The sequence below is a fragment of the Heterocephalus glaber genome, unplaced genomic scaffold (genome assembly GCF_053883595.1).
Source record: "Heterocephalus glaber isolate CG9 unplaced genomic scaffold, H.glaber_assembly_v1.0 deba00000937, whole genome shotgun sequence".
Lineage (NCBI taxonomy): Eukaryota > Metazoa > Chordata > Mammalia > Rodentia > Bathyergidae > Heterocephalus > Heterocephalus glaber.
The window spans coordinates 1,229,720-1,252,980 of record NW_028258173.1 but is presented as its reverse complement, the minus strand read 5'-3'; the positions used below and the strand labels follow the sequence as shown (position 1 = coordinate 1,252,980).

The following is a 23,261-nucleotide window of genomic DNA, read 5'->3' as shown; positions in this document are numbered from 1 at the left end:
ACTTGGGTGATCCGGGGACAAGTGGCAAGTGAGGCTGGAATACAGTTGGGGTACTGTATCAGGAGGAGCCACATCTGCTACAGAAAGCCTTTGACTCTATTCTAGACACGGAGGGAAGCCTGTGGAGGCTGAGAGGAGAAATGGCTGAGATCCACGTTTGAAGGCTCCTTCTTGAGGCCAAATGGAGGACAGACAGACAGGAAGGCCAGTGGGATAGTCCAGAGAACAGGCAGCAGTGGCAGCAAAGGACCACAGGTCCCCAGGCCTCTCAAAGAATGATTTTGTTTTTTGGTACCAGGGATCGTACTCGGGTCCTTGTGCTTGCAAGGCAAGTGGCAGAACCACTGAGCTAAATCCCCGGCTCAAAGAATGATTTTGACCATACTTTAAAGGCCATCTCATTGAAGAAAATGGCCTCTCGTCTTTCTGCATCTCTCATATCCAAACATCCCTGATACACAAGGGCCAGGCTCTCTTTTTTGGGACGTCTCCTAGTGTGGTCTTGCTGTAGCCCTTGCACGGCAACACATACGCTATTATACCTTGCTTGCCTTTGAGTCTTTATGATCTCACTGTGGGTTTAAAAAATATTTTAAATTATGTTAGTGGTATCAGTTTGCTAGGGATGCCATAAAAATTACCACAGGGAAGCTGGGTATTGTGCCACAGACCTGTAGCCCAGCATTCAGGAGGCTGAGGCAAGAGAATCAAAAGTTTGAGGCCAGCCTGAGCAATTTAGTGACACCCTATTTCAAAAAATAAAATAAAAAGGACTGAAAAGTGTTCGTTGGTAGTGCACTTCTCTAGCTTGTGTGAAGCCCTGGGTTTGCTCCTAGCATTGCAAATATATATGTAAATTGTATGAAATTACATTATATACATATGCTCAACATCTCGTTTGCCCAGAGGACATGTCTGTTGACAATATATTCACATCTCACACGCATCCCACATGCAGCCAGCGAGGCCTGGGGAGGGGGTCTGTACAAGGCCACAGAGTTGATGGCAGGTGGGGACCCAGCACTGACAGCCGTGTGGCCTGGGTCCTTGCAGAATGAGGACCCAAGGTGACTGTGACGAACTTCTCAGAAGCTCAGAAGGGCAGGTGGGGGAGCCCCAAGCCTAGATACCAGGAAAGATGCGACCTGACAAGTAGATACTATGTTTCATTCTTTTTGGTACCGGGGATCGAACTCGGGTCCTTGACCTTGCACAGCAGGCAGTGATACCACTGAGCTAAATCCCCGGCCCCTATGTTTCATTCTTGCAGTGAAGAAACTGGGAGAATAACTCGGCCCTCAGGCTGCTGGTGCATTCTTAGGATTGTTATTGTGAACCAGCTGATGTGGGCCTGACTCTGAGGTGCTTGCTGGTGGAGCTGCTACTGAACCTTGCTACTGCAAGGCTGAGGCCCACGCTGTGGCCCTGCAGAGATGGCCATGGAGTGAGTACTGTCAGCCCTCCCCAAGGGGTGCATGTGCAGCACTTTGGAAAGTCCCAGGGCCAAGGCCAAAAGCGAGGGGCAGACAAGAAACTGTCTGCATCTCCACAAGCAGGGACCGCCTTAAACCCTAAAATGTGACTGCTCACATGACCCTACCGTGACTCTAGTGTGGGTAGCGCTTGCAGCTGCCCCCATCCTGAGCTGCACAGCTCACAGAGCAGGCCAGGGCCCGTAGCCCCAGCCAGAGAGAACCAGTCATTTTCCGGGCCTTTGCTGAGGGCTCCTCTTCCCATGAGAGGATGGAGGAGGGGGAATGGAGCCCCTTGCTGCCGAAGGTAAGCCAGGCTGGGTGGCCTCACCAGCTGGGAGATATTCCCCAGCCCTGAAGCCCCAGGGCAGGCCCTGGGCTGGGCTCTCACCCCACCCTAGCCCCACCCCAAGCCTTGCTCTGTGCTGGGGCTTTCCATTAGGTTGGTGTGGGTGCAATGGACAAGCTGCTAAGATTGGGGATTGAATCCAGGGTTTTACACAAATCTGCCACCACTGAGCCACACCCCAGCCCAGTGCCCTAGTGCTAGGGTGCAGGAAAGGGTGAAGGCTATGGACATCCATGGCCTCTGACAGTCCCAATCTGGCCATTTGGGCTTGGCAGCCTGTCCATTTGCTCCTGGTGATTTGTTTGGGCCAGGGGCTGATAGCCCTCCTGGCCTCTGCTCCAAATTTGGAGTAAAGAAGCCTCAATGCAGAGTCAGAGAGCCCCTGGCGGAAGGGGCACCATCTTCCGAGTGGAAAGGGGAGCCTTGCTTGAGCATTTGCCCCAGCTTCTTGGTTTTTTTTTTTTTTGGTACCGGGGATCGAACTTGGGTCCTTGCGCTTGCACAGCAGGCGGCGAAACCACTGAGCTAAATCCCCGCCCTGCCCCAGCTTCTGAACTCTCCCCCACATCACACTGTTTTGAGCAAACCGAGTACCTGTGGAGCTGCCCCTCTCTCTGCATCCCTCCTCCCCACACCTGCCTGCTCCAGATGGCCTTCCTGGTCTCCTGGTGCCCCCTCCAGTCCCTTCCTGCAACTTCCACTGCAGGGCCCAGCATGGTGTCTGCTCTCCTGAGGGCATGGCTAGTGGAGCTGTCTGGCTGGGTCCCAGAACATCAGACTGGTTTCAGAGGGGAGGCAGCCATACCTCCTGGGCTAGGTGAGGAGCCCCTCTGTAGCTACACGTGGTCACTGCCACTGCACTCGGGTCCTTACAGACTGACCCTAGCAGACCCGTTTGGGACAAGGACAAAGTGTCCTGCTTGCACTTTCCTGCGCTGCAGGAAGGCAAGACCACAGTGGGCCCTTCTACACCTCAGGGATGGAGGACAGGAGAGGAACATTTATCAAGCACTGCCTTCTCGGTTTTCATCACAGACCTTGCAGGGTGTGGTTATCATCCTGTTCTAAAGGAGGCTGGGGGCCCGGGATTTAGCTCAGTGGTTCCAGCGCCTGCCTCGAAAGTGCAAGGTCCCGAGTTCGATCCCTGGTACCAATAAATAAATAAATAAATAGATATATAGATAGATAAAATAAAGGAGGCTGGGCCCACACAGCAACGTCTGCAGGCCCTGATTGTCACAGGGTCTGAGTGACTAGGATCTCACTGGTGAGGTCTCTGATTCCCCTTCCCTCTGCAGGATGCTGTAGGCCAGGGGCCGCCCCTCTCCATGGACAGCCCAGCCACACCAAACCACTTAGGTCCAGCACCTGGGGGAGACAAGTTTGGGATCTGGATCTGCTGCTGCTGTGCTCCTGGAGCCAAGCACCAGGCCTGGAGGGAAGGCCCTGCTGCCTCCCTCCCCATGGGGACCAGCTGCATCAAGTGTCTGATCTTCCTCTCCAACTTCCTCTTCTCCCTGCTGGGCCTGCTGGCCCTGGCCGTAGGGCTCTGGGGCCTGGCTGTCAAAGGGTCTCTGGGAAGTAGTTTGGGAACAGTCCTGCCACCAGACCCCATGCTGGGGCTGGTGCTTGGTGGGCTAGTGGTCAGCATCGTGAGTCTGGCCGGCTGCCTGGGAGCCCTCTGTGAGAGCAGTAGCCTCCTTCGCTGCTTCTGCGGGGCCATCCTCGGCCTCCTGGTGCTTGAGGCGCTTGCAGGGGCCCTGTTAGTGGCCCTCTGGGGTTCCCTACAGGATGCCCTGGAGCACACCTTGCAAGTAGCCATCATCCACTACCAGGATGACCCAGACCTGCACTTCCTCCTTGACCAAGTCCAGCTGGGGCTGCAGTGCTGCGGGACAGTGTCCTACCAGGACTGGCAGCAGAACCTGTGAGTCTGGGGTGAGCAAGAAAAGGGGCAGCCCGGGAAGCCACATGTTCACTCACATGTGCACGCATGTGCAGATGTTAACAGGTGCCTGTGCACTTGCATGGACACACATGTGCCCACACTCACTGGTGAGTTTCATGAGTATGCATGCACATGCACACACAGAACAGTCTCATACTCAAGCATGCTCTCCTAGGGATACATTCACACACATACAGACATAGACACAACAGAGATGTGCACAGCCACCCATGAGGTGCTGGAGTACTTGCCTTTCCTTGCTCTGCAGGCTCAGGGGCTGGATCAAGGGCTGGTTGCCCTTTTGGGCAACTCTTGGGGCCAGGCTTTGCCCTCCTTCCAGCCAGACCCAAGGGAACACAGGGATGTTAATGGAGAAGCCAAGCCAGTGGATTTATAAAGTCACATTTTTTGCCAGGCATGGTGCCCCACACCTATAATCCCAGCAATGGAAAGGCAGAGACAGGAGGCCCGCCATGAGTTCAAGGCCAGCCTGAACCTTGTAGTGAGACCCTGTCTCAAAAACCAAAGCAAAAAAAAAAAAAAAAAGCAAACCAGCCAGGGATTTAGCTCAGTGGTTCCGCTGCCTGCCTTGCAAGTGCAAGGACCTGAGTTCAGTCCCTGGTACCAAAAACAAGCAAACAAACAAAAAAACAAGAAAAACCAAAAAACCAACATTGTCTATTTTTTTTAAAAAAACATTGTCTTAGGGCCTGGCATTTAGCTCAGTGGTGCCGCCGCCTGCCTCACAAGGGCAAGGACCTGAGTTCGATCCCTGGTACCAAAAAAGAAAAAAAACCACCAAACCTTTTATTTTTCATCAGCTAGGACATTTCAATGTCAAATAAAAATAAGTTAGGTTAGTTCAGGACATCATACTGAATTATGAACCACTGTTTTGCGTGAATGCATGTGTGCATGTGTGCGTTTAAACATTGTCTGGCCGAGGATTTAGCTCAGTGGTGCCACCGCCTGCCTTGCAAGTGCAAGGTTCCAAGTTCAATCCCCAGTACCAAAACCAAACAAAACAAAAAACAAAAAAACCCATTGTCTATTTGGGGACATAATTATTCTTTTTTCTTTTTTGTGATGCTGGGGATGGAACCCAGGGCCTCACACTCACTAGGCAAGTGCCCTTGCACTGAGCTGCCCCCACCAGCTCCTCAGTGCAGTACATGTTTGGCAATTTACTCTCCACACACAGACACCTGAGCAGCTTCTGTCCTTCCGGTGACACCTAGGACAAAAAATATGCTTCTTGCTGGGCATGGTGGTACATGCCTGCAATCCCAGCACCCAGGAGGCTGAGGCAGGAGGATTGCTGTGAGTTTGAGGCCAGCTTGGGCTACATAGTGAGTTCAAGGGCAGCCTGAGCTGCGTAGCGAAACCCTGTCTCATAAATAAATAAATAAATAAATAGCAAGCAGGCTTCTTTCCTGAAGCCTTCAAGCCCAGCTAGCCACAAGAGATGGAATCAGACGAGACTGGCCATTTGCTCCCAACTGTTGCTAAAATGTGCTGGCCCCTCCAGGTTCTAGGCACACAGTGGAGTGCACGGGGTGCTGCTGGAGACAGCAGCTGTGAGGGCAGCTTGGGACCTGCCTGCAGGTCTGCATCCCAGGGTCCAGAGAGACACACGCAGGGAGGGCCCTAGGCACCCACAGAAGGCCAAGGCCAGCTGAGGCCCCCGCAGTCAGGAAGGCCTGTGATGAGCAGAAGCAGAGCCCCTTACCCATCTAGGACTCCTCCCAGCCCCCTTGCCCTTTGTCGAGCTCAATGCTGCCTCTTCCCATGGCGACCCCCACCCCCTTCAGAAGCACCTGCCCGGCTGTCACCTTCTCCCAGCGCAGCTCTGCCTGCTCCAACAGACCCACGTCTGCAGAGTGAGGGCTTCCTACGGCCCTCATCAAACCCTCATCCCTCCTTCAGCCATCTCACTGCGTGCTTCCTACTTCCCTTGTGTCATGCACAAGCATGTGGGAAGCTCATGTATGTTCATGTGTATTTATGTCCTTGCCTGAGTGTGTACACCTCAGTGCACATGCAAATGTGGGCGTGAAAGTGTGGGTGTGCATGAGTGTGTGTATGTCTGTGTATGTGTAGCCATGAGTCTGCAGGTGGGTGAGACAGTGGCCTGCCCCAGAGCCTGAGCCTCATGTGCCCTGCAGGTACTTCAACTGCAGCTCTCCAGGGGTGCAGGCCTGCAGCCTTCCTGCCTCTTGCTGTATCAACCCTCAGGAAGATGGAGCCTCAGCGAACACCCAGTGCGGTTTCGGGGTACTACGCCTGGATCAGGTGGCAGCAGGGCAAGTCGTATACCTGGAGGGCTGCAGCCCCAGGCTGCAGCAGTGGATGCTTGGGAACATCCAGACCATGGGTGGCTGTGCCATTGGCATTGTGCTAGTCCAGGGGGCTGAGCTCCTGCTGGCCACCCTGCTGCTGAGGACCCTAGCTGCCCAAAAGGTAGCAGAGGACCCTGGCCCAGGCCCTCCCTGAGCATGGAGCTGCCTATGCTGCTTTCCCCACTGGGCAGGGCCAAGGGGGGAGAGGCCAAGGGGGGAGAGGCCAAGGTACAGGCGGGGCTCTGGGCTTCCCCTGGCTGGCCTGGCATGTGTGTGTAGAGTAGTCCAAGTAATTCATCCTGAGCCTTCTCCCCCTCCACCCTGTACCTGCTTCCTGCCCATTGTTCCCAAGCCCTACAATCCATTTTGCATCACTATCTGAGGTTACTCTGGCTTCCTTGAGCATCCACATAGCTCCCCCCTGCTCCTTGCAAAGGCCATCGTGGTCTGTGTCTGGCCGCATCTGCTTCCCATCTGGCTGGTGTGAAGAGCACAAGTCGGGGGTTCCTGGACGTGATCTGCCTCTGGTCAGCTCCCAGCCCCTCATTTCCTCACCTGTAGGGGCCCCTTCCCTCTCTGGGGCCACCTTCCCCTTCCCAGCCTGTGGTGGGGTTGAGGGTGAGGCCAATGCCTCTCTTGCCAGAATGGATTTTAGGGAGGAGGGTACATTGACCACCGGAGAATGGTACATTGTACCACTCCTGTGGTAAGCTGCCAACTTGGGGCCACGTGAGGAATCCTTACACTATGCTCAAGATGGGGAAGTCCCAGCCATCCAGGCTCCCCGTCCCAGAGGGCAGCCCCCCTCTGACTTCATCTCCAGGCTCAGTGTGGCCGTTTGTGATTGTCCGGTGAGCAGAACCAGAGGGCCCTTCCCAGAATCACCGATGGCTCCTATGGAAAGATGCGGCCACCCTGGTCAGGAGCACTTGGGCCCCCTAGTGCACCACCGGCAGAGCTTGCACGGGTGTGTGCAGGTGACTTGCTCCCGTGTGGTGTCAGGAATGGGGTCCCCAGGTCATGGTGGGCACACATTTGGCAGGAGCATGGGCTCCCTGACCTGACCTCTGTGCCTTAGTTTCCTTGCCTGGCACGTAGGGAGATGAGCTCCTACCCCATGGTATGAGGCCAGTCCCACCTTACCTGGCCGCCCACATGCACTCACTGCTGACTGTGGCCACTGGGAGATGGTGGGGTGTGGCCTAATTCATGTGCTGTATTGCCGAGGCTCTGTAACTGGGGTATGTGATCCATGGGTTTTGTGCCCCTTCCACCTGGCCAGCCCATCCTACCCCCACTGCCCACTGCCCTGCATCTTCCTCCGTGTGTCCTCACCTCAGGCCGGTACTCCCCAACATGCCTCAGACAAGCAAGGAGACACTAATTTATTTTGAAACAGGGACAGCAAGGTGGGCCATGTTAGAAGGTTTGGTGCGATGAGTGGAGGGAGCTCATCTCACCATATACACTGAGGACTCCGACCCACCATGTCCCACCCTGGGCCATCCAGCTGGGAGGGGCGGTCAGGGCACGGGAGTGTGGGGGACACTCCTGTGTGCCTTCCAGCCACAAAGAGTGGGGGAGCCCAGGACTGGGCCACCTGCAGACCTGAGGGGGTGGGCCAGGGTCTTTGGAAGGTGAGCAGGGTGACCTGGGGGAGGTTGTGGGCTCCTAGTAACTGGTGTCCAGGGCCTGAGCCATAGGACCCTGGAGACCAGATGTAAATAGGACTGGAGGCTCTGGACAGGAACCCTAAATGGGGCTCACAGGTGGGGCGGCTGGAGAGTCCGGGGCTCCAGGCAGCTGTCTGGTTAGATGATGCCATACTGGGCCAGCTCATGCAGCTCCAAGTGGTTGAAGGCCTCCCAAGGGCAGATGACTGTGATGTCTGCAGGAGGGTCGTGGTCAGAGAGGGGGCATGGCCCTGGGGCCACCCCACCTCCTGGTCCTGTTTTCCACATCTCAAGAGGAGGCCATTGACTTGCCCAGTAAGAGCACCTACCCTGGGTGCAGGCCCTCCCCAGGATATACCAGTCTGAGGGAGAAGCTGGGGAAGGAGGACCTTTCGACCAGGGCAGCAAGGGTTCCTCCTGGTCCTCATGCTGCTGGACCTACCCCATAGGACCCTCGCTCGTGGGGAGTGAGGATTGATGTTGGGGGAGAAACGGGCAGCACCCTGAGTAGTAAGCAGGGGAGGCTGGGAGCACAGGGGGGCTCCTCAGGATTCTTACCTGTTCCCAGGCCTTCCATTCCAGGGATGTCATCCCCAAACCTGCAGAGACAGAGGAGTGGTCAGGAGGGTGGTGAGGTCAGGACCGAGCCTTCCTGCTGCTGTGCTGGCTGAAGGGGTCTTTCCCCTGCACAGACACATGGTGGGGTGGCTGCCCAGAGAGTCAAGCCAAAGTGAGAGCCGAGGTGGTGGGCGGGTGTGAGGGAGAGCAGAGCGGGGGCTGTGGTGAGTGTGCCTGCTGAGGTGTAGGTGTGGTGTGTCCCTCGAAGGCCTGCGAGCGGGAGGCCCAGTCCCCAGTGCATCAGTACTGAGAGGTGGTGGAGCCGCAAGAGGGGCCCAGTGAAGGACAATTAGGCCACGCGGGCACATGGATCAATGGGGTTCTCGCAGGACCCGGTTATAATCCCATAAAGCACGCGTGAGCCTGGGCCCTGCCCACTCTCAGCTTCCTGTCTCACTGTGTGACCCATCTACCCCTCTGTGGGTGCCCCCACCATGAGGCCCTCCGCCAGTTGCAAGGTGGCCATGGGGCCTTCACCAAAGGTGAAACAGAGGGGCCTGCCCCACCTAGGACTTGCACCCTTACAGACTATGAGCTAATGAGCTTCTTTTCTGCATAAAGTACCCAGCCTCTGGTGCTTTGTCATAGAAGAGAAGCAAGGCCAGGCCTCTGGGTGTGCACATGGCTGTGCAGGCTTGTGTGTGCACAGGTGAGTGTGGACGGGGTGCACACACACACACCCCTGAGGTGAGGCAGAGGTTGAATCTCTGGGTGGCAGTGGGTTGCTTTCCAGACCTCCCTGGCAGAGGGACCTGGAGTGGGCGACAACCCCCTCCCCCAGCCCTCAGGAACCGCCTGGCCCTGGTCTGGAATGTGGCAAAGCCCCACCCCGGCCTCCACCTCCTCTTCCCGGGCAGCTTGGGGGACCACCTCTGCCCTTCCAGAGGCTCCCCTTCCCAGGTCCTGCTTACCCTTGGACGCCTTTCTTGGGGGGCTTGCTCTTGAACTGCCTGGTTTGCCGCTGCTTGAACTTGGGTGGCCCCTTCCTAGGGGTGACAGGTCCTCCTATCACCCTGGTGGCTGAGCGGATCTCGGCCTTGGGCAGCTCCAGGTTCATGGTGAGGATGGCAGCGACACTGCAGTGACCCTTGGCTGCCGGATGCCCTCAGGCTGGGCGGGACTCCTCATGTGGGCAGAGGGCAGACACGGTGGGGGGTGGGGTCCTGGTCAGCCCTCCTGCTCCAGACCTTGCCCCGTAGCAGAGGCTCAGCCCCACCATCCTTCAGTGGCCTCTGCCCCAGGGAAGCTCCTCTGGCTCCACATGGGTCCCCATCACTCTCATTGCCCTGCCAGGCCCAGCCACTTCCCTCACTGCTGCTGGCCATGCACAGCTCCAGGGGTCCCTGTACCCCGGTCTCCCTTGCCCGAATCTCAGCTCCCTTGCATCCGCACCAGACCCACCCTCGGTCATGATGGCCCAGACCAGGCCTTCTCACCACCTGTCCTGCAAGTGCCCGCTGAACCTCCACCCCTTCCTGTAGCCTTGGAGTCTGAATCCAGCTGTCACTGTTGAAAGCCTCTGGGGGCCCCTGCTAGGGCTGGGATGAGACCCCAGGGAGCCCTTCCTGGCCCAGCAGGTCGCCTCAGCAGCCTCAGCGACACCACCTGGACCTTCTCTTCTTGAGGTCAGCCTCGGGCTGTCTCACCCTCCCAGGGCCCTCTCAGAGGCCTTCTCTGACCCCACCCCACGGTCACTGTGCCCCTAGGTCCTCATTTATTTATTCATATCACAAATCAGCCCAAATTCCTAGTTTATCAGAATGCTTGTATGACTGTCTTTGCTCATATTTATGTGCTTATTATTCTGTTTATTGCCTGTCCTTCGGGGTAGGACAAAGTAGTGAGGATGAATAATGCCCCACAAAATGGGAGGCAGGGGCACTCTAGGGGAAGGGGCCCTGCTCAGGACCAGCTACCCGCTGAGCTGTGTAACCCTCGCCTTCCTGGGCCCAGTTCACAGAGTCAAGCTGAGGAGCAGGGAGGGGAAGGGAGGGCAGTGCTCTCCTGGGCTCCTGGTGTCCTCCCTCTGTCACTGCGCTTGGCGCCTGCTTTGAGTCAGTGTCACCTCCTGGCTCTGGCATGGCTGCTCTGCATGAGGCATTGTCCTTGCAGGCACCACTGAGGGTAACTGCCCCCCTCCCTGCAGCCTCTTCCAGATGCCCTAAGCCCTGGTGACCTTGGCTAAGGGCAGCTCAGCTTCCTCTAAGCCTATTAGACCAGAGAGAGACTCCTAATCTCCCTGGGACTACACAGAATGTCCTGCACACACTACCAGAATATTCTGATGCCATACACATGACGTGGGGGGGGGCACTGTCCCTGGCCTTAGATTCCCCAGGGAACACCTTTTGGGGTCCCTTCTCCTAAATGACTCCAGCCTTGGGCGACCATCAGCTGTTTGCTGGAACCCTGGGGCTGAGACTAACCAGATGAAGACAGGTGGCCCCTTCTGCCCCACATTCTGTCCCCGAGGTGCAGCCTCTGTCCTTGGGGCTGGCACCAGGCTGGGAGGAGCCCAGTCTCAGGAGCCTGGTGGTCCTGGCTGCTCAGCCCCAGGGGCCCCACCCCCTGCTTCCTGGCAGTGTAGGCTGAGGCAGACCTCCTCTCCGGGTCATGGGCTCTTGGTGGGAAGCTGGTGTCCTGATGGAGATCTAACTACTGGATATTGTAGCTATGGAAATCCCACAACTGGTGCCACCTGGTCACCTGAGGTTCCCAGACCATCACACTGCTGGCCCTGGGGACAGTGGCACACCCTCTGATACTGGGGCATGAAGGAGGCAGTTGGCAGTGTCCCCCCTGGAGGACGGCGGTGGCTGGACTCCTGAAGACCCCAGAGCCTAGCCGAGGTGGTAGAGGCCTGTGGGCTCCCCCACCCTGGGTGGATTGGGAGATGCGTGGTTGCCAGGAAAGGCAGCAGGGTGGGTCACTACTCACCAGACGCTGGACGGGTCTTGGGGGCCACAGGTGCCAGTGGTTGGATGTGGCTTAGCAGGGCACTGGCTCTGGCATTTATCCTGTTGCCAGCGAGTGGATTAAGGCTCCTCTCTGACGCCACACTAATGAGATTGTTGGGGCCCCAAGGATTCTAGGGTCAGGCAAAGGGCTGAAGTGGCCAGGGGCCTGAAGGAAGGGCCCTTGGCAGGTAGCTGAGATGAGGGAGGTGCGATCCCAAACAGCCCATGGGTGGGTCTCTCCCTCCAGACACCACACAACCATCTTACAGATGGCTCTGGCTGGTGACTTCCCCCTCTCCCCACTTTGGAGTCCTGATCTCTGAAGAGCTCCCCTCTGTGGCCCCTTAATGCCCTGAGTATCCCAGCCCCTCTCCATTTCTTTGGTCTCAGATTCAATCTCTGACTCTTGCTCTGACCCCAGGGCCTTTGCACCTGGTTCTCTGTGTGGTACAGTTCCTGTGCCCCACCTCTTTCCCCTAGTTCCCTCTTCCTGGATCTCCAGAGCTCTGCCCAGTGTTACTTCTTAGGGCAGCATATTGGGCTAAACCAAGATGTATTTTAGCTAGGACCTTTCTTCCTCACACTCATGGTGTTTGTATGTTTGGATGATTCCTGGGTTAACCTTTGTATCCTGCAATGGAGGAGCATGGGCTGGATAGATTTCTACTAGTCCCTATGTCCAGCCCTGGTAGTTCACAGGCACTCAGTAGGTAGCTGCAGAACAGATGACAACGAGATTCCAGCCAGTGTGGCAGAGCAGGTGAGCTTGGTGGCTCTACACCCAGAAGGTGGCTTTCCCTGCAGCAAGGGGCAAGGCCAGTGGCTTCTCCTGGGGGACATCTCACAGCTCACTGGCCTGTCCTTATTGTGGGATTCCACAATAAGACCAGTTTCACAGGGTCCAGTGAATAGAATATATGTAAACATACACACATGCACATAGAACACACAGAGCTCACCCTTTGCTGATATTCCTTTTTATTTTTTTATTTTGAGACAGGGTCTTGCTAAGTTGCTAAATTGCACAAGAGGGCTTGAACTTACAATCCTGCATTGGTAAAAAAAAAAAAAATCCTGCATTGCTGTCTATATTTCTCTCTCTTTTTTTTTTCTTTTTTTGCAGTATGGGGGAATTGAACCCAGGGCTTCACAAATGCCAAGGAAGCACTCTACCACTGAGATAAATCCTCAGTCCTTTTTTAACTTTCTTGCTTTGTAGTGCAGATTGGCCTTGAACTCACTCCTGCCTCAGCCTCCCAAAAGTGCTGGGATTACAGCCGTGTCCCACCACATGAGGCTTGCTTTTTAAAAATTATTATTTTATACTACTTTTTTTTTTTTGTACCAGGGATCGAACTCAGGACCTTGCACTTGTGAGGCACGAACTCAGGACCTTGCACTTGTGAGGCACGCACTGGAACCACTGAGCTAAATCCCGGGCTAAAATTATTATTATTTTAAAGACAGTCTCACTAGATTGCCCAGGTATCCTTGAATTTGTGATCCTCCTTCCTCAGGTTCCTGAGGAGCTGGAATTACAGGCATGCACCAACCAGCCTGACTCTGTTCTTTTTTTCTTTGAGAAATCCCTCATCATTGCCCACAAGTTCAGGAAGCCCTGAAACACACCAAGCCCCCCTGTGCTGCCGTTTCTGTGGAAAATCTTTCCAGGCATTTCACTCTGTGAGTGAGTTAGGGTTAGACTGTCTAGGTCTAATAGATATGGTCACATACTCACGCTTTTTGGGGCCCACCTGTGGTAGCTGTTTCCAGACCATGTACATCAGCCTTCAAGATGCCAGCCTGACCTAAGGGTGTCTTATGCCCATTAGTAAGGCACCCACCCACCTTATGGTCTCATGGTTTTGTTCTCACAGATCTACATAAAACAAGGTACACAGCAAGAGCCTGTGTGTCAGCTAAAATCCCTCATGAAATTTTGCAATCCTAACTTTTCCCTTAAATGAGACAAAATAGATACATATATATATATATATATATATATATGCTTAATCCAGGCCTGAACAGGCTATTTGCAACCTCAGCTTGGAACTGATCAGGGAAAGGGGTGGGATGGGAAAATTTCCGAGTCAGGGAGGGGGGTGGGCACTGAGGACCCTAAGATAAAGCCCTACCTTGGGTTACGGTGGCCAGGACTGCAGCCTGGAATTGGGCTGGTTTCTGGCAACTGGTTCTGGGATTGGTGCCCCTTGACTCCTGGTCCTTCCATGGCCAAAAGCTTGGGGAGCCTTGGCCAGGTAATTGGAAGAGCAGGTCTGGGCGGTATCCAGGCCCCTGTGGACTGACCACAGTATCTAGCTGATAGGGAGAGGGTCTCTCTAGGACCCCAATGGAGACTGAGGGCAGCTGGATGGATGGGGGTCCTTCCCAGAGTGCTTGCCAAGGGCTTTCCTCCGGGAGACCAGGTGACCCTCTCTCCCAGTTATAGGCAGAGCTGACCTTCAGTAGGACCTGGAGGGGCATCACTCAGACATTCAGGTAGATGGGGTCTTATTTCGTCCTCACAGACTTGTGAGGGCTGGAGCTGCTCGGCACATGTATAGTGCCAACTGGTACCCATTTTCTTTGACAAGGCACCCAGGCCTTATGGACAATACAAACGGCTCCTGTTTAACCACCATGGTGAATGTATTTATTTTCAGAAAAAGTTAATAAACAATTGCACCTATTGCTGGTGCAATAAACAATCAATAAACATAATCAAGTCAATAAACAATTGCACCTAATTGCTGCTTCCTGAGCAGGCGCTGCCAGGTTAGTGTCTCTGTCCAGGGTGAAGATGTCTCAGTCACCACCACGTGTGCGGAGCTGGATCTCCATCCTGAGGAAGGCCTTGAGGTTCTCATCTGTTACGTGCTCCTCCAGAGCAGCCAGGGCTCGCTTCCCACCATCCCTGTAGTGCTGCAGCAGTGCCTCTGCATATTCCACCCACACACAGTTAGGGCAGCCGCTCATACAGCAATTTGTCGGGGGCTGGAGCTCAGGTGGTAGAGGGTACAGGGGTTCTGAGGGGCCCCCACTGGGAAGGGAGATCTTGGGCTGCCTGGTGGTGCCCGCACCTGCTTGAGAGCCCCTCTCCAGGTGGTCCATCCCTGACTCTCTTCGGCTGTTACCAGCCCCCACTCGGCCATGGTGCCTGTGAGGAACACTGCCTCCTCCGGGAAGGCTGGGGCAGCAGTTCCAGCTGGAGAGCCAACGGGCCCCCTGAGGATGCAGATAAACACGATTCTTAGGGAAGACGGAAAGGCCTGGCCTGCCCCTGATTCTGAGAATCTTTCAGCCTTCCTGTTGCTGAAGGAAAGGTGACTCCATATCCTCAGCTTCTCCACTTTCACAGAATCTTAGACAAGTTAGCTCACCTCTCTAGACTCAGTTTCCCCCTGTAAGGTGAGCATCAAGATGAGGAAGACATGGCATGGACTCATGGGAGGTGCTAAGTTCAGGGCTAGGCGTTGGGTGTGCATTCAGCAGATGGGACCAGGAAAGGGGGCAATCCTGGGCTCTCGGCCTCAGGACTGCTTCTTCTGGTCTAGCTTTCGCGGATAAGCCCTGCCCATCCGCTGAGGGACCATTCTGAGGAATAGCATCACCTTTACCCTACTTCGCTGTCATATGAGAAGGCCAAGTCTTTCGGGTCTCAGACTCTAAGCCCAGCAGGCTCGGGTCTCCCCCGCCGCCGTACTCGCCCCAGCTACACGACCACCGGCTCCCTATGGACAGACCACTACTTTACGAGCTCCCTCGGGGCGCACAGCCCATCCCCTGGGTTGGAGGGCTCGCAAACAGCAGGCGCTCAGTAGAGGGGTTGGCTGGCCTTCCCGGATCTGGGGCAGATGCAGACAGACTCCACGTTCTCAACCCATCACCACCCTGCTAGTACTTGCCGAACCGCGGACTGCAGCGTCAGCTGCCCGGCCTGCCCCGGCGAAGCTCCTCGGTAGCATAGCAGACGCAAGGAGGCGGCGACTGCGGCCCTGGCCAATCCCAGCCACAGGAGAAGCCGCACCGATTCAATGCGCTTGGGGCTGGGCGCAGGAAGCGGAAGTAGTGTTTGTGGGCGGGGCCGCGCATGAGGGCGGAAGTGGTTTCCTTCTCAAAGCGCCTTGTGTGGCAGATGGCGGGCACTGGTAGGCGAGCGGTATCCCCGTCGGGGTCGGCGGGACCAGGAAGTCCGGGACGGCGGCAAGCGCGGCGGCGGGGGCAGCAGCAGCAGCTGCGAGGGCAGCAGAAGTGCTTGTCCCCACGGCCGGGGCAGCGCGGGTGGGTGACGACCCCGGAGGAGCGGACTGTCAGCGAGCTTTTCTGCACACACTTGGGGCGGACCCAGGGCCTCCTCAAGGGATGGTGCCGTGGCCCACTGTCCGCAAAGATCCGTTGAATGTGTGGAGACGTGAATGCATCTGGTTTTGCCTGTGCTCCGTCCCCAGTATGAGGCCAGCAGTGACAGGCTTCGCGGATTTTTGGAGCGCCTTTCGCTCCGGCATGCTTGGAGAAAGCAGTTCAAGGGACAGGTTGAGAGAAGCGGGCCTTCTCCCTGCCCGTCCCGTGGCCCCGCTGCTCCTCTTTCTAAGCTTGACCTCCTTTTCGAATTCGGCTTGTGTTTTGTTTGGGATGGGTCTCACCCCCGCGTGTTTTCTTTCCCAGCAAAGAAAAGAAGAAAGTGAATTGCAAGCCTAAGAATCAGGATGAACAGGAAATCCCTTTTCGGCTTCGAGAGATCATGAAGAGTCGTGAGGAGATGAAAAAATCCCTCAGTTTCAAGAAGAGGAAGAAGGAGGGTATGTGTGGGTCTTTGCTAGGTGGTAGCAGCTTTGCGCGTCTGACTCTCCCCAGTTGCCCAAATACTGTACTTCATAGCGTTCAGGCAGAGGAAACATGCCAAGACCCAGTGCTGAAGGAACAGGGCAAGGGAAGCAGGATCGAGGGAAGAGCGGTGGCGCCAAACCAAGGAGTGGTGGCAGTGTGGTTCCAGAGGAGACTAAATAAACGAGGAGCTCCTGGAGGGTGGGGGAACAGCTTAGGAGAACCACAGGGCTTCCCCCTCTAGGGGAAGAAGTGTTGATTTTTTTTAATCTCCCAGTGTAACGGAGATCCTCGGGGGTTTTAAGGGGGATGACCAGTTTAGATTTACTTCGAAGGCATCACCACACAATGAAGGGTGTTGGTGGATACGCTCACTGGTCAAGCTGTTACCAGTGAGAAGTGAGGATTCCTTGGACCAGGTGCTAAGTAACAGGCAGAGAGAAGTGGGTGGATTTGGAGATTTAAGGAGGAGAATTACCCCTTTGAAAAGCTTGCCTTTCTCATTCCCTACCCCAGTGTCTAGGTTGGGCCTCATGCCACTCTAGGTATCTTGGACAATGGTGTCAATGTGCTTGTACATTTTATATATATGCATATTTGCTTTTCCCAACTGATTTGACAGCAATACTGTTTTACGATTTTTTTTTTAAATAGCAAAACATTTATTGGTACATTTTAGGCATACGTAAATGGCAACACTCATCATAGGGAATTTGCACCCGTACCTGGTATACCCCACCCTTTTTTCCCATTCTCCGCCTCCCCCCCTTACTGTTTTATAGTTTATGTTTAAACTTTAGCCTTTCCACCAAAGAGATAGTGAAATTAAGAGGTAAGAAAGGGAGGTTAGGGCCGGGGATTTAGCTCAGTGGTTCTGGCGCCTGCCTCCCAAGCGCAAGGTCCCAAGTTCGATCCCCGGTACCAAAAAAAAAAAAAAAAAAATTTAAGAAAGGGAGGTTAGGCTGGGGATTTAGCTCAGTGGTTTTGCTGCCTGCTGTGCAAGTGCAAGGACCCGCGTTTGATCCCCGGTACCAAAAAAAAAAAAAAAAAAAGAAAGGGAAATTAGAAGAGATGCTGGCCCAAGCGGAGGACGGCATTTTTTTTTTCAGTGTTGGGGCTCTGCCCCAGGTCCTTGCATATGCTGGGCAAGTACTGTTCCACAGGGCTGTATTCCCTGACCAGGATGGCACATTTAGAATTGTGCTCCATTGAATGGGTATTTTTTTGGTTAAATTATTTTAAAAATATAAACTCAGGAGGCCGGGAATGTAGTTCCGTTGTAGAGTGCTTGGAGAGCATGCTCAGGGTCCTGAGTTGGATCACCAGCACTGGATAAAAGTGTGTGTGTGTCTGTGTATGTGTGCGTGCAAGCGTGCACACGTGCAGATGTGTACTCTTATACTTGGTAAAGTCTAACAGTTCTGAGTGGTATGAAGTAAAATGTGAGCCTCCCACCTATAAACATTGATCCTTCCCCTTGAAAGAAATCATTGTTTATTTTCTGTATAACCTTCCCTGGAGAGGTATTATTCATATTTTCATAACTTTATGATGTAAAACTTATATATTGTTCTATGGTCTATGTTCATTTATAGGATCTTTTCACATCCATATGTGTAGCTTTGGGGCCAGGGATTTAGCTCAGTGGTTCTGGCGCCTGCCTTGCAAGCGCAAGGTCCTGAGTTCGATCCCTGGTACCAAACAAAAAACAAAAAAAACCATATGTGTAGTTCTGTTGGTCTTGCTTTAGTAGCTGGGTAATGAAATTTGTGGATGAGCAGAAGGGAATTCATAGCTTTTCATTTGCCTTTTTCACTTGTGCTGCAGTGGATAACACAGACCAGAGGCTGTGAGGTCACATCTGTAAAGATGGCCTGAGCTGGGCATTTTAGATCCTCTTTGGCTGCTTGCACTTGAGTCTGGTCTTCTCTTCCTATGGTCTTGTGAAAGCCGGGGATTTAGCTCATTTGCCCCAAACCTGCCTCACAAGCACAAGGTCCTGAGTTCAATCCCCAGTACTGGAAAAAAAAAAAATCACCTATGGTCTTGTGAGGGGAAGTGAGCTTAGATCACTTGCCTGGCACCATCTATTCCTTCCTAACTTTCATGCCACACCTTCTCTGGGGTCCTCCTTTGTCCTTAGCCCAGGTGGCCTTCAGGAACACTCTGGAGAAGGAAGCAAAGGGAGTGGAGCCGGATATCATGGTTCCCAAGTTCAAGCAGGGAAAGAGGGAGTCCGATGGGGCTTACATCCAGCGCATGGAGCAGGAGACCCAGTATGTGCTGTTCCTCAGCAAGAACCAGACCAGCCGGCAGCCAGAGGTGCAAGCAGCTCCCAAGAAGGAGAAATCTGAGCGGAAAAAAGCGTGAGTCAGGGGCCAGACAGGTCAGGGTCTGCCTGGAGGCCCTGGGGAGGCAGGGCTGTGGGTTCTGCAGTGACAGTATTTTGTTGCCACATCAGCCCCCTGCTTACTCAATTCAGGAAAACCAAGGGAAGAAGTTAAAGTCCCGGTAAGGGCAGAGCTCAATGGGGAGAGGGGTCAGGTCATGCAAAGACCTTGCTTTGTTTTTTATTTTCTCTGGAAGAGCATGAGGGCTTCAGGGCCAGTTGTCCACCTTGGATTGGCTTCTAGATACTGGGATGTCCCTGAGGGAATCAGTACTATACAGGGATCTGAGTGAAGCTGACATGCAGCCCTGGCCTGGACCTGGGTTGGAGTTGTTTCCAGTGTTCTCCTTCCTGGTCCAAAAGAGATTCCGGAGCCTTTGGCCTGGTTGTTTGTACAAGGTCTATGATTGCTCAGATTGGTGTTCTCATCTGTAAATAATATCGAGATAATGTCACTGTCATAAGGTTTAGTTATGCTCCTTGTACAGTTGCTAAGGATGGTGTCCCCCCAATAGCAACCCTGCCCTCTCCCTCCTGCCTTGATCTCCCTCCTGGCCTGTGGGAGGGCAGGGAGGTGTTTTCAACACGCAGTGTTCTTTCCCTTTTTTTATTTTTTATTTTTTGGCAGTACCAAGGATTGAACTCAAGGCCCTTGCACTGAGCTACATCCCAAGCCCATTATTAAAATTTTTTACTTTGAGACAGGGTCTCACTGGTTGCTCAGGCTAGGTTTAAACTTGCCCTTCTCCTGCTTCAGTTTCCTAGAGTGCTGGGATTACAAGTGTGCACCACCACACCTGGCCAAGCAGTGAGATGCCTTAAGCACAACTTTCCAGATTAACCAACCCAAGGTTTTATCAAAGTTAGGATAAAAATTTCTGTATCTGCCAATTTTTCCTCTTGGTGAGCACAGGGAAGATGTATCTTTTTTTTCTTTGAGACAGGGTCTCACTATGTAGTCAGGCTGGCCTTCCAAACATGATCCTCCTGCCTCGGCCTCCCAAGTGCTGAGATTCCAGGTGTGCGCCACCACACCCAGCTAGGATGTGTCTTTTTGATTCTGTAAAATCTGCAGAGTAGATAGGTTGTAGAGTCTCCCTATTTCTGAGTCCTTGTAGTACTTGTAGTCACATTAAACAAGAGAATTACATCCTAGAAAACTTAATTCATATATAGCCTAAAGGGCTGGGGATTTAGCTCAGTGGTTCTCCTGCCTCCCTTGCAAGTGGAAGGTCCCAAGTTCAATCCCCAGTACCAAAAAAACCACAAAAAAGATATATATATATATACACACATATATATATATATATATATATATATATATATATATATATGCACATATATAGCCTAAAGCCGCAGTGGTCTCCAAGTTTATCTTAAGACCTTAGAATTTGGCTGCCATAACTTTCCACAATAGCCCATGCCATGTGTCCCAGACACAGCATGTACTTTTATCTTTGCTGTCTCCCTCTTTTTGTATTTACTTGGCCCAGGATTGCTTTGCAGAGCCAGTTTCTCTCCCACTCTTCATTTCTTCTTTCTCAAATAAACTTTGCTGCTGCTTTTTGCTCAACAACAAAAAAAAGACCTTAGAATTCAGTCATCATAAGGTGCTACAGCACATCTGTGGGACTTTGCTAGGCTGTTTGATTAAAGCAGCACAACCAGGGGCTGGGGATTTAGCTCAATGGTTCCGCCGCCTGCCTCGCAAGCACAAGGACCCGAGTTCGATCCCTGGTACCAAAAGAAAAAAAAAAAAGCACAATCAGCACTCTGGGCAGGATGGCTCTCTGCATTGTGGCTGTCCTGTGCATTAGAGTATTTGGCAGTGTTCCTCGCATGTCCAGTGTTATGGCCCAAGATGTCCACAGACATTATCAGATGTTTCTGGGCTGACAGCCACCAACTGGGAACCCTTCAAGGGCCTGGTGGCTGCAGAGCTCACTCTGGCGGATGGTTGTGGGTTTGAGGATGGTTCAGGGTGTGGGGACCGAGAGTGGCTGCCTGGGGTCAGGTCTCCTCTCTGACCTCGAGAGTGGGGTGGCCCCTGGCCTCTCTTGAATGGAGTGAGCGGTCAGGAATTTGGAAGGCATCGTGCTTTCTTCCCAGGTTCCAGAAACGGCGACTAGATAAAGCCCGGCAGAAAAAGGAGGAGAAGGCAGTGGAGAGGCTAGAGCAGGAGCTACTGCGAGGTAACCCTTCCCAAAGTGGCTCTGTCCCTTCAGACCGGGGTCTGCTCTTTCCACCAACCCCCTTATTTCCCCAAGTCCACAGCCAGCAGGCTAGCAGATGAGTTCATGTTCTGGGTCCTGGCCTTGGGGATGGGAGTGTGGGTGGACAAAGGTGGCAGGGGCTGTGGGCACCAGGGCCAAGGTGACACGTAGGCAGCAGCCCTTTGTCCACTCTGTTCCTCCAGACACAGTGAAGTTTGGAGAGGTTGTCCTGCAGCCCCCAGAGCTGACCGCTCAGCCCAGGAGGAGCACAAGCAGAAACCAGGTATGTAAAGACTAGGTGCGCAGGAGGTGGAGGAGTTATCAGTCTTGTCAGAGCTGCCAGGGAACCAGAGCTAAGCCCAGTGGTGTGTCTGCTGTGGGGTGTGCCCCAGCACCTCACTGGGCTGAGCTGTTAAGAGTCCCAGCCCTTGCCATCTCCCTCGGCCAGCCCATGTCTCAGCTTTCCCTCTCTTCCTCAGCCTGGCAGGAAGTCCCTGATGCTGAAGATGCTTTTGAGCTCTGGCTCTGTGTCCCAGCAGTGTCAGGCCACCTCACTGGCCCGGCAGCGGATTGTGGAGAAGGAGCGGGAGCGGGTTGTGCAGTCCTACCGCGCCCTGAAGAAGCTGAGAGCAGCAGGGGGTGCCACCACCACAGCCGCAGGGCCACACTTCCCAGAGGAAGCCTGAGGCTCACCTATGATGGAGACTTGGGAGTCTGGTACCCAGGGAAACTGGCCGGTTCAAAGTGCCACGTGCGCCCGCACCCCACGCAGCCAATGCTTCGGAGGCCAAGGGGTGGGCCCGCAAGTCCACACCCCCGGAGGAGGCAGGGCTGGGGCCTTAAAACAGCGGCGTGGGCATGGATTCTGCTGCCACGAAAGTATTCCCAGAGATCTCAGCAAATCCCAAGTCCGCCAGGAGCACGTCAAAGTGCTGGACTCTTGTATGATCTTTGTGTGTGTGTGTGATCTTTTAATCCCCTTCCCCAAATTTGCATTTTCCAGAGTGAAGTTTATTAAATTTTTGATATTTTTTTTTTGGTACCGGGGATCGAACTCAAGACCTTGTGCTTGCCAGGAAAGCGCTGGAACCACTGAACTAAATCCCCAGCCCCAAACTTTTGCTGTTTTTGAAATCAGATTGTTAGCCTCTGAAGTGGTTTCCTCTACCTTGTGACACAAACTGGTGGCTCACCCACCTGGGTGGGTGACTGGGATGGGCGTCGCCACTTTGAGTTCTACCTGGCAGCACTCAGGGCCTCTGGTCAATTAGAGAAGTGGAAGTTTGGACAACACTTGGCACCTGGGAAGTTTGAATCAGGAGCCGCTGTCGCTGATGGTGCAGGTGTCTACATGCAAGTGCTTCCATCCATTCCAGAGGCTGTGACCTGCATCTGAGGCGTGGGACGGACTACCTCTGTAGCCAACTGTGACTTGGATTAAGGGACTCTGTTTGCCTCTTCTGCTCCCTGTAAACCTTCCTGTCATGTGGATCTTTGCAGGCTCCTGTTCCTGACCCTCTCCGATGCATCTGTCCCCGCCCATCCTGTGCTTGATACAGCAAGACCATGCAGTACCTGGTGCTCCTTGCTCAGGGCCTTTTATTTTTTGATTAGTATATTTTAGTAATACAGAACAGATTGATCTTGGGAAATTGGTACATGCATTTAACATATCTTTAGCATTTTCAATCCCATACCCCTCAGGCCTTAGTCTTTGCAACTGTCCTGGGCCCTGGCACCTGGGCACTCTTGCTATGTTCCTGAGCCAGGCTGTGGCACTGGTGCTGTGCAGGGTCAGTACTGACTCTGGGTGCCTTGAGGTGTCCACATGGAAATCACACCTGGGCAGTGGAAGTAGGGTTCCCTATCTTCCCACAGAATGAGTGCCTTGCTCTCATGGTAACCCAGCCAGCTGCAGGCTTGAGTCCAGGCTGCATTCTTGAACATTCCCAGGCACTGACGGTGTTTACTTTGTTGCCCAAAACACTAAAATAACCTAGTATGGCCTTTAGGTTCCCCCAAAATGGGCCTTGCGTGGAGCCCCTGGTGTGCATTCTTTCCCTGGAACTGGATCTGAGGGCTTGCGGCACTTCCTTGTGGGAACTGTCCTGCTGCTGCTGTTGGGGTGATTCAAGGGCAGGTTCAGCAGGACAAAATGGTACTAGACTATTCTTTCATCTGGCTTCAGCCTCTCCTGTGGCATGATGTCTGCCAGGGTGTGAATGGAGCCTGTGCTGCTGCTGCTGGGGGAGCATGTGGGGCCTGCCTCCTAGCCTCCTCTGCTGGCCCTTCCCTTCCTGGGCATTCCTTCCCACTCTGACTCCCCAGCATGTAAGATGTCCCTGCTCCAATCCTAGGGAGGCACTGCATGGAGCCCGGCGCTGGGATAACAGCTGGGGTAGGCAAGGCCCTGGCTGACCACAGCCAGATGCAGCCAAGCCTGAATCTGCCCTTTCTCATCCCTGGCAGAGAAGAGGTC

At 53.9% G+C, this 23,261-nt stretch overlaps 4 protein-coding genes across 5 annotated transcripts; 2 read left to right on the top strand and 2 right to left on the bottom strand.

Moving 5' to 3' along the window:
- Nucleotides 1-1,611: 1,611 nt before the first annotated feature.
- On the top strand, nt 1,612-7,495 carry Tspan10 (tetraspanin 10). Its single transcript, XM_004861078.3, has 3 exons — nt 1,612-1,779; nt 3,120-3,748; nt 5,935-7,495. The coding sequence occupies exons 1-3, from the start codon at nt 1,744-1,746 to the stop codon at nt 6,260-6,262; spliced, it is 993 nt and encodes a 330-aa protein (XP_004861135.1). The 5' UTR covers nt 1,612-1,743; the 3' UTR covers nt 6,263-7,495.
- Nucleotides 7,485-13,320, bottom strand: Pde6g (phosphodiesterase 6G). 2 transcript variants are annotated; one of them, XM_021241254.2, is made up of 4 exons: nt 9,836-13,320; nt 9,311-9,522; nt 8,340-8,380; nt 7,485-7,996 (listed from the first exon to the last, which is right to left on the bottom strand). In XM_021241254.2, the coding sequence occupies exons 2-4, from the start codon at nt 9,454-9,456 to the stop codon at nt 7,920-7,922; spliced, it is 264 nt and encodes an 87-aa protein (XP_021096913.1). In that variant the 5' UTR covers nt 9,457-9,522; nt 9,836-13,320; the 3' UTR covers nt 7,485-7,919. The 2 variants fall into 2 exon arrangements, with proteins under 2 accessions (XP_021096913.1, XP_004860993.1); XM_004860936.4 differs by having other exon boundaries at nt 11,337-13,320.
- Nucleotides 13,321-13,986: 666 nt separating this feature from the next.
- On the bottom strand, nt 13,987-15,416 carry Oxld1 (oxidoreductase like domain containing 1). The gene is made up of 2 exons (XM_004860938.4): nt 15,262-15,416; nt 13,987-14,581 (listed from the first exon to the last, which is right to left on the bottom strand). Exons 1-2 carry the CDS (start codon nt 15,319-15,321, stop codon nt 14,162-14,164), a joined length of 480 nt encoding a protein of 159 aa, XP_004860995.2. The 5' UTR covers nt 15,322-15,416; the 3' UTR covers nt 13,987-14,161.
- Nucleotides 15,417-15,438: 22 nt separating this feature from the next.
- Ccdc137 (coiled-coil domain containing 137) lies at nt 15,439-22,434 on the top strand. Its single transcript, XM_004861079.4, is given in 7 exon segments — nt 15,439-15,637; nt 16,022-16,155; nt 18,324-18,546; nt 20,679-20,761; nt 20,986-21,065; nt 21,262-21,408; nt 21,410-22,434. Coding segments are annotated over 7 exon segments (930 nt in total). The 5' UTR covers nt 15,439-15,446; the 3' UTR covers nt 21,482-22,434.
- Nucleotides 22,435-23,261: the final 827 nt, after the last annotated feature.

Excerpts from the sequence above, each read along its gene's own strand:
- Oxld1 (XM_004860938.4), bottom strand. The coding sequence starts at position 15,321 with ATGCTACCGAGGAGCTTCGCCGGGGCAGGCCGGGCAGCTGACGCTGCA. Across the intron at positions 14,582-15,261 it reads ACGCTGCAGTCCGCGGTTCG|GGGGCCCGTTGGCTCTCCAG; the intron begins GCAAGTACTAGC and ends CTGCATCCTCAG.
- Pde6g (XM_021241254.2), bottom strand. The coding sequence starts at position 9,456 with ATGAACCTGGAGCTGCCCAAGGCCGAGATCCGCTCAGCCACCAGGGTG. Across the intron at positions 8,381-9,310 it reads CCCAAGAAAGGCGTCCAAGG|GTTTGGGGATGACATCCCTG; the intron begins GTAAGCAGGACC and ends CTGTCTCTGCAG. Across the intron at positions 7,997-8,339 it reads AATGGAAGGCCTGGGAACAG|ACATCACAGTCATCTGCCCT; the intron begins GTAAGAATCCTG and ends ACCCTCCTGCAG.
- Tspan10 (XM_004861078.3), top strand. The coding sequence starts at position 1,744 with ATGGAGGAGGGGGAATGGAGCCCCTTGCTGCCGAAG. Across the intron at positions 1,780-3,119 it reads GGAGCCCCTTGCTGCCGAAG|GATGCTGTAGGCCAGGGGCC; the intron begins GTAAGCCAGGCT and ends TTCCCTCTGCAG. Across the intron at positions 3,749-5,934 it reads CAGGACTGGCAGCAGAACCT|GTACTTCAACTGCAGCTCTC; the intron begins GTGAGTCTGGGG and ends TGTGCCCTGCAG.